Raw genomic sequence first — 9,438 nt, forward strand, 5'->3', positions numbered from 1 at the left:
CAGCTGCCTCTGATTGGGAATCATACCAGGCCAAACAAAGAAATAGGAAAACTAGAATTCCCACCCAAATCACAACCCCGACCAAATAGAGAAATGAAAAGGCTCTTTTAGGGCGTTTTTTTTTTTGCAAACAATTTTCTTCCTTCATTTACATGCACTATAATTTTTATGTGTAAAACAGAGAGAGAGAGAGTGACCTTACTTAAGGTTAGTGTGTGTCTGAGCGGTTTTCTCTGTGTCTTCTGTCAGAGCAGGAGATGTGTTGTTAGAACTAGCAGGATGTTGATGTGATTCTAGTCTGTCAGAACAGGAGATGTGTTGTTAGAACTAGCAGGATATTGATGTGATTCCAGTCTGTCAGAACAGGAGATGTGTTGTTTGAACTAGCAGGATATTGATGTGATTCTAGTCTGTCAGAACAGGAGATGTGTTGTTTGAACTAGCAGGATATTGATGTGATTCTAGTCTGTCAGAACAGGAGATGTGTTGTTGGAACTAGCAGGATATTGATGTGATTCTAGTCTGTCAGAACAGGAGATGTGTTGTTGGAACTAGCAGGTTGTTGATGTGATTCTAGTCTGACTGATAATGAGAGTGGGCAGGGCTGAGGCTTTTAGGACACACCCACTAGTGTAGAGAGGAGGATATGGTCTGGTTGCTGTTCTGCAGTACCTTATTATTTCCTCATCTCTTCTCCTTACATCACCTCATTTCACTCCTCCTCCTCAACAGTGACTAATCCAAGCCAGAAGCATTAGCCAGCTCAGGTACTCTCAACATTCTCTGATTCTGAGCTACACTACCAAGACCAAGCTACTACTACTACTGTCACTGTGTTACTAGCCAGCTCAGGTACTCTCAACATTCTCTGATTCTGAGCTATACTACCAAGACCAAGCTACTACTACTACTGTCACTGTGTTACTAGCCAGCTCAGGTACTCTCAACATTCTCTGATTCTGAGCTATTCTACCAAGCCCAACTACTACTACTACTGTCACTGTGTTACTCTCAACATTCTCTGATTCTGAGCTATCCTACCAAGACCAAGCTACTACTACTACTGTCACTGTGTTACTAGCCAGCTCAGGTACTCTCAACATTCTCTGATTCTGAGCTACTCTACCAAGACCAATCTACTACTACTACTGTCACTGTGTTACTGTCAACATTCTCTGATTCATGTCCAGGTAATGTGCTACGTTACAGATGGAGCTGCTCTGTTATGTCATGTTAACTGATGTCACTTAAAAGTTAATTTGTGTTTTGTTTTGTCATGTTATGCGATATCATTTTAAAATGAGTTATGTTAAATGCATAATGTAGGATTCTAGTTCAATGACTGGAAGTCTACAGGTGTATTAGCAATGCTACCATACCTGTAGACTTCCAGTCATTGTGCTAATGCTAAATAGCATTTGCTCGTGAAACAACCACTACCTTCCTTCCTAATGCACACGGAGACATTAAAATGGTATCCAGGATCCCTGTAACACTATTAGAGGTTGTTAAATGTAGAGTTGTTATGTAAAGTAATATCATTGTTTCCTCTGTAGGTCGGTTGGCAGAATGTCTCTGCTGCTTTGTTGTATAGTGACGGCTCTGCACCTCTCAACAGGTGAATATGAAACTTGAAAAACAGACGGTGTGTGTAAACAGTTAAAATGATTGATAGAAAACACCCTCTGTGTTCTGTTAAAACACTTTTTTATTTAACCTTTATATAAATAGGCAGGTCTGTAATTAAGAACAAATTCTTAAACTTTATTTAACTAGGCAGGTCTGTAATTAAGAACAAATTCTTAACCTTTATTTAACTAGGCAGGTCTGTAATTAAGAACAAATTCTTATATACAAATTGTTATTTATTTAAACAGGTAACTCTTTTTCCACAATATAGGAGGAGGTACAAAGCCATAAAACTTACGTTTTTCCAGCATCAGACTATGAATGATAACGTCAAAGGCCACACTGATGTCTAACAAAACAGCCCCCACAATCTTTTGATCATGAATTTCACTCGGCCAATCATCAACCATCTGTGTAAGCATCATGCATGTTGAAGCGTGCTGAAAGTCTGTTGTCAATTTGTTAACAGTAAAATAGCATTGTATCTAGTCAAACCCAACTCTAGATGCTATAAAGTATTTGAGGTGCAACTTAAACTAGCTTAGTTTGCACTTTTGGGATTATTCCATTAATTGCTTCCAATGTACCAGGTAAACTAAGTCAAGCACAGCTCTTGAACAGTACATACTGTCGGTGTGTGTTGTTGTTCCAGGGCTGGATGCTGCCCCGGGGGTGGTGAACACTACAGAGGAGGAGGTGGAAGGGGTGGACTCCCAGTCACCATGCCCAGCCGGGTGGCATCAGAATGAGCATCGCTGCTTCTCCTTCTACCCCGTCTGGGCCACCTGGGCCACTGCAGAGGTAACTCTTGTAATTGGGAGAGACTGAGAAACTAAAGGTCACCTTGTTCTGTTGCTGTAGTAGAGTTGGTTAGGAATTGATTTAGGGCAATTCCATGGTAAAAGAATGAAGCTAAAATCCGTTTTTCACATAAAATTGTATACTTTAAAATCTAGTTAAATTAAAAACTACTACTACTACTAGTAGTACTACTTCTGTCACCAATACTACCACTTCTATTGCTGTCACTCCTACAACTAATACTATTTCACAACCATTGATACTTCAAGACTAGCACACATTTAATTCAGGAAATTTCCATTTCTAGCCTGCATTGCTTCGCTCCCTGAGGTACTGCCAGGGCTTTAGCTCAGCGGGCTAACACAGTGTTCTCTGACTGTCTCTCTAGTTGTACTGCTCCCAGCACAGAGGGAACCTGGTGTCGGTTCACAGCCCGGGTCAACAGGTGTTTGTCCAGGATCTGGTCAGGAGACACACAGACCAGCCGGTCTGGATAGGAGGCTACGATGCAGCTCAGGTACACTGGGTCAATAATTAATCAGTCAGTCAGTCAGTCTGTCAAATGTCTACAGTTTACAGAGGCAAAAGGTCAACGTACTTTCTGTTTAAAAACAATGAAGTGGTTTCAATCCATCAATCAATGTGTTTCTGTGATAAGGAGGGGATGTGGCTGTGGAGTGACGGCTCAGCTGTTGACAGTTTCTACTGGGAGGAGGATGAGCCCAGTAACTCTGGACAGGGGGAGAACTGTATGGAGCTACACACTGGAGGTACACACAAACACACACACACACACACACACACACTCTCTGAGCACATTGAAATAACTGAAGTGAGATTTGTCTTGACAACAGGTGGGCAGGGCTGGAATGACGTGTCCTGTGCAGAGCTGAGGTTCTATGTGTGTTCTATGGAGACAAGGTAGCAGGTCTAACACTGTCTTGTATCTGGACATGTTTTATACAGGCACCATATTAAAACTCAATTACATTCATGTCTTTTTTATTTCATTTTCTTTTAGATCTGGTTTAGCATCATTGCCAAGTCAGAAGAAAAAACACGAGAGAGGTAGGAATGTCTTGGCCCATTGCCTCGGATAGACTAAGCTAGGAAGCTAGGATATGCATATGCATGGTAGTATTTGATAGAAAACACTCTGAGAGTTTCTAAAGCTGTTAAAATAATGTCTCTGAGTATAACATAACTGATTTGGTAGGCAAAACTATCTAGGAAATTTGTTTTTTTGAGGTCAAAATGCTTTTCTATGGGAAAGCCAAATTATTAGGATTGCAGTTCCTCTGGTTTCCACTAGATGCCGACAGTCTTTAGAAATTGTTCAATGTTTTTTTATGGGAAAAATTAAGAAGTGATCGTTTTCTTATCTAAGTGTCACTCAGAAGGACTCTACTATTTTGGTGAGCGTGAATGACTCGTTGTTTTTCTCCACTATTGAAAACAGTTTATTCCGTCTTAAATTGATCGATTATTTACATATTAGGGTACCTGAGGTTTAGAAACGTTGTTTGAAATGTTTGGACCAAGTTACTTTTTACATTCCTTTGTAGGCATGTTGGGTGAGTTCAAACTGGTGTATTTCTGAATCAAACGCGCCAAATAAAAAATATATATTTTTGGAGGGGGGTATAAAGAAGGACTTTGTGTAACTGGGACATTTGGGATTGCAAAAAGATGAAGATCTTCAAAGGTAATCGATTCATCTGCTTTTTTGGAAAATGTTTTTAAGAAATTAAGCAAGTCAATGTGGAAAATTTCAAGAACTGAAAGTTTCTTCAAGTGCAGTCGCAAAAACCATCAAGCGCTATAATGAAACTGGCTCTCATGAGGACCGCTACAGGAATGGAAGACCCAGAGTTACCTCTGCTGCAGAAGATAAGTTCATTCGAGTTACCATCCTCAGAAATTGCAGCCCAAATAAATGTTTCACAGAGTTCAAGTAACAGACACATCTCAACATCCACTGTTCAGAAGAGACTGTGGGAATCAGGCCTTCATGGTCAAATTGCTGCAAAGAAACCACTACTAAAGGACAACAATAACAAGAAGAGACTTGCTTGGGCCAGAAACCACTACTAAAGGACAACAATAACAAGAAGAGACTTGCTTGGGCCAAGAAACACGAGCAATTGACATTCGATTTTAGATTAGATTAGATTTTAGATTATTGGTTCCAACCGCCGTGTATCTGTGAGACGCAGAGTAGGTGAATGGATGATCTCTGCATGTGTGGTTCCCACCGTGAAGCAAGGAGGAGGAGGTGTGATGGTGCTTTGCTGGTGACACTGTCAGTGATTCAGTTTGAATTCAAGGCACATTCAACCAGCATGGCTACCACATCATTCTGCAGTGATACGCCATCCCTGGTTTTCACTTAGTGGGACTATAAAGACCCAACACAACTCCGGGCTGTGTAAGGGCTATTTGACCAAGAAGGAGAGTGATGGAGTGCTGCATCAGATGACCTGGCCTCCACAATCACCCGACCTCAACCCAATTTGGATGATTTGGGATGAGTTGGACATTGATTCAAGGCCTGAGCTACAGGCAGTTAGATGTATGTGTGTCATTACAGGCGAAATTGAAAAAAAAAGAGGCGGATCCTTATTAAAGAGGATGAGGTTTTCTAGGAGCATAAAAAGCTTAATTCCAGATCGGTTCAACATGTTTGAAAGCTTGAAAGGGCATTCGCAAGTACCAACATCATCAGCTGTCCTCTTCAAAATGTCAGATTGTTTAGAGTGAATAGAATGTTGGAAGTCAGATTTAAAATGGGAGATTTAAATAAAGGGAGATTTAGAATGTTGAAGATATCCCGTTAAAGAGGAAGAGGATTTCTAGAATAGCCTGAGTAAAAGGCAGTTTACTTTGGGCACCACAGTCATCCAAACTTCCAAATACTGCCCCCTATCCCTAAAAAGTTAAAATAATGATGGACTGTCGTTTCTCTTTGCTTATTTGAGCTGTTCTTGCCATAATATGGACTTGGTCTTTTACCAAATAGGGTTGTCTTCTGTATACCACCCTACCTTGTCACAACACAACTGATTGGCTCAAATGCATTAAGAAGGAAAGAAATTCCACAAAATGTGCTCAATGTGCTCAGAGTGTTGAAACAACTGGGTTTTTTTTATGATCTGTTTTGGGTTTTGTACTAATCATTGCTAAACTGTACCACAGTAGTAGTTGTGAACACTGCCCCTCCCTCCCCCAGAGCTGGTTGAAGAGGTGAGTATTTATGACGTCCTGTGGGAGACCAGTGAGAGAGTAGCAGATGAGATCCTCGACACAGCCTTCCTCAGGGGGATGTATTCCAGACGTCTGCCTGCCCGCTGCTATGCTGACTTCTGCCACCAGGAGGTGCTATACCTGGACAAAGTCACCACCATGCTGCAGGTGAAAAGAAAATACATTACATAAAACCAATACCATAAAGATTTACTTATTATGACTGTGATACGTGATTGTCGTCCCTAGCTATCTTAAGATAAGTTGCTCTGTATAACAGTGTAAATGTGTGTGTGGGCCAGGTGCTGATCAGAACAGTCCAGGGTCCTCCAGACATCATGATGTTTCTCTGGAGAACACATCAACGCTACCAGGAGTCTATGAAGGAGGCCCAGATCCAAACTCCACCACACCTGGTAGGAAGCTGTTATAACAATCACCCGTAATATACAATTTAAGATATATCTTAATATGCAATTTAAGATAATATATCTATTTATACAATTTAAGATAATATATCTTATACAATTTAAGATAATATATCTTATACAATTTAAGATAATATATGTTATACAATTTAAGATAATATATATATTTATACAATTTAAGATAATTTATATTAATATATAATTTAAGAGGATTTATAGCAAGAAAATTCAACTAGAACGTAGTAGGTGATTTATCAATTCCAAAAACCTTCCATAAACATTTTCAAATACTCATATTTAACTTTTTTTGTTTTGGTTAATTTCTAGTTCAATTTCGGTTACCCAGGTTTTGGTGTATTTAGACACACCCCCAAAACGTAAACCAATCATATCTTCTATCTTTTCCCTTTTTGACTCCATTCAGTTCAAGGTCTTTTAGCATTACAGTTTATAGCTGGTTTCCAGTCATCTGGGAATATTAAAACATCTTCATATAATCAGTAAGCCACTTCAGAGTTTCCTTTAAGAACATTTGGTGCCTGACAACATGACAGGGAAGGTTTTAATTTACAGGATATTTGAGAAACCCATATACATTCAGATCCAACCTGGTGCAGGACAACATGACAGGGAAGGTTTTAATTTACAGGATATTTGAGAAACCCATATACATTCAGATCCAACCTGGTGCAGGACAACATGACAGGGAATGTTTTAATTTACCGGATATTTGAGAAACCCATATACATTCAGATCCAACCTGGTGCAGGACAACATGACAGGGAATGTTTTAATTTACAGGATACTTGAGAAACCCATATGCATTCAGATCCATTCAGATGAACGTACTTTGGTGAGAAAAGTGCAAATCAACCCCAGAACAACAGCAAAGGACCCTGTGGAGATGCTGGAGGAAACAGGTACAAAAGTATCTATATCCACAGTGAAACGAGTGGATATAAGGCAGAAGCCACTGCTCCAAAACATTTTAAAAAATGCCAGACTACGGTTTTCAACTGCACATGGGGACAAAGATTGTACTTCTTGGAGAAATGTCCTCTGGTATGATGCAACAAAAATAGAACTGTTTGGCCATAATGACCATGGAGGAAAAAGGGGGAGGCTTGCAAGCCGAAGGACACCATCCCAACCTTGAAGCATGGGGGTGGCATCGTCATGTTGTGGGGGTGCTTTGCACCAACCGAACCTCTGGTCTGTGGAGTCTGGACCTGATGTTAGCTTGAGTGACGTATTTATTCATGACATGCAGGAGGGACTGGTGCACTTCACAAAATAGATGCCATCATGAGTCAGGACAATTATGTGGATATATTGAAGCAATATCTCAAGACATCAGTCAGGAAGCTGAAGCTTGGTTGCAAATGGGTCTTCCAAATGGACAATGACCCCAATAATACTTCCAAAGTTGTGGCAAAATGACTAAAGGACAACAAAGTCAAGGTATTGGAGTGGCCATCACAAAGCGCTGACCACAATCCTATAGAAAATATGTGGGCAGAACTGAAAAAGCATGTGCGAGCAATGAGGCCTACAAACCTGACTCAGTCACACCAGCTCTGTCAGGAGGACTGGACCAAAATTTACCCACCTACTTGTGGGAAGCTTGTGGAAGGCTAACCGAAATGTTTGACCCAAGTTAAACAATTTATAGGCAATGCTACCAAATACTAATTGAGTGTATGTACACTTCTGACTCACTGGGAATGTGATGAAATAAATAAAAGCTGAAATAAATCATTCTCTCTACTATTATGCTGACACTTCACATTCTTAAAATAAAGTGGTGATCCTAAGACATGGAATTTTAACTTTTTATTAAATGTCAGGAACTGTGAAACTGAGTTGAAATGTATTCGGCTAAGCTTAGCCACAACCACATAGTAAACTCTTTATCTCACTTCCTCCATCTCTTTCTCTTCCTCTTCCTGCCTACAGAACCTGTCCTCCATCCAGCCCTCTGCAGCTGTGCGTCAGTACCTCCAGAGCTTCCATGACATTGTGAATGAGGAGCCCATCTACTGGCTGGTGTCTCTGCTGCCCAGAGCCCTGCTCAGACCTTACCTGGCACAGAACCTGCCCCTGGGAGAGAGGACCAGACCAGGCCCCAGCCCCTGCCTCTACCCCTGGCTAAACCTCTTCCCCTGCCCCTGCTACCAGTGGGGGAGAGAGGACATGAAGCCAGACCAGAGGAACCAGAAGGATGAGTCTGGGACATATTACAGGTATATTAAGGATATTATAATGTAATACAACTGATACAATATAATGTATGCTGATTTATATTGATGATATGAGATGTGCTGATTGATATTGATGATATGAGGTATGCTGATTGATATTGATGATATAATATATGCTGGTTGATATTGATGATATGAGGTATGCTGATTGATATTGATGATATGAGGTATGCTGATTGATATTGATGATATGAGGTATGCTGATTGATATTGAAGATATGAGGTATGCTGATTGATATTGATGATATGAGGTATGCTGGTTGATATTGATGACATTGATTGCCAATGGAAGTTTATAGTGTCTGAACTCCACATTGTTGTGTTTTAATCTTGTCAAATGTGGTGATATTGTGGAGTGACTCTTTTCTATCCTGTCTCTCTCTCCAGGCATCTACTGGAGAAGTACCAGGATGTGATAGACTTCTACAAGGCTGTCAACATCTTCAGAGTCCAGATGATCAACGAGAAGGCTCTCTTCACCACCAGGTGCGGTTAGCCTGACTTAGGTCTACAGTTAGTCTGACTTAGGTCTACAGTTAGTCTGACTTAGGTCTACAGTTAGCCTGACTTAGCTCTACAGTTAGCCTGACTTAGGTCTACAGTTAGCCTAACTTACGAATGCTGTTAGCATGGTCCTGCTATCTTTGTTTACAGTTAGCCTGGTCCTGCTAATCAAGTTTACAGTTAGCCTGGTCCTGCTAATCAAGTTTACAGTTAGCCTGGTCCTGCTAATCAAGTTTACAGTTAGCCTGGTCCTGCTAATCAAGTTTACAGTTAGCCTGGTCCTGCTAATCAAGTTTACAATTAGCCTGGTCCTGCTATCTAATTCTACAGTTAGCCTTGTCCTGATATCTAATTCTACAGTTAGCCTGGTCCCGCTAATCAAGTCTTGCCAGGTCTCCCTCTCAAAACTGGCTCTGAGCCCTACGGGATCTTCTTAGCCTAGGCACCAGTCTATATTGTGATAACATTCTACTCCTTGTCAACATAATTTGACATGACATGGAGTACAAGAAGTGTAATCGCAACTAGCGCATATGGTTTATTGAAAGTTGTGGGAACATACATTTTTGGTT

General features: G+C 40.6%; 1 protein-coding gene across 4 annotated transcripts; it reads left to right on the top strand.

Annotated features, from left to right (window-relative positions):
• Nucleotides 1–680: 680 nt before the first annotated feature.
• Nucleotides 681–8,873, top strand: LOC110510817 (uncharacterized). 4 transcript variants are annotated; one of them, XM_090201400.1, is made up of 11 exons: nt 681–852; nt 1,557–1,618; nt 2,282–2,430; nt 2,819–2,947; nt 3,089–3,200; nt 3,285–3,351; nt 3,452–3,498; nt 5,660–5,841; nt 5,976–6,089; nt 8,058–8,344; nt 8,750–8,873. In XM_090201400.1, exons 2-11 carry the CDS (start codon nt 1,570–1,572, stop codon nt 8,856–8,858), a joined length of 1,245 nt encoding a protein of 414 aa, XP_090057526.1. In that variant the 5' UTR covers nt 681–852; nt 1,557–1,569; the 3' UTR covers nt 8,859–8,873. The 4 variants fall into 4 exon arrangements, with proteins under 4 accessions (XP_090057526.1, XP_090057527.1, XP_090057523.1 ...); XM_090201401.1 differs by having other exon boundaries at nt 684–767; XM_090201397.1 differs by having other exon boundaries at nt 686–1,190.
• The last annotated feature ends 565 nt before the right edge of the window (nt 8,874–9,438 follow it).

Source organism: Oncorhynchus mykiss, chromosome 15 (genome assembly GCF_057628025.1).
Source record: "Oncorhynchus mykiss isolate SJ-2025 chromosome 15, ASM5762802v1, whole genome shotgun sequence".
In the NCBI taxonomy this organism is placed as follows: Eukaryota; Metazoa; Chordata; class Actinopteri; order Salmoniformes; family Salmonidae; genus Oncorhynchus; species Oncorhynchus mykiss.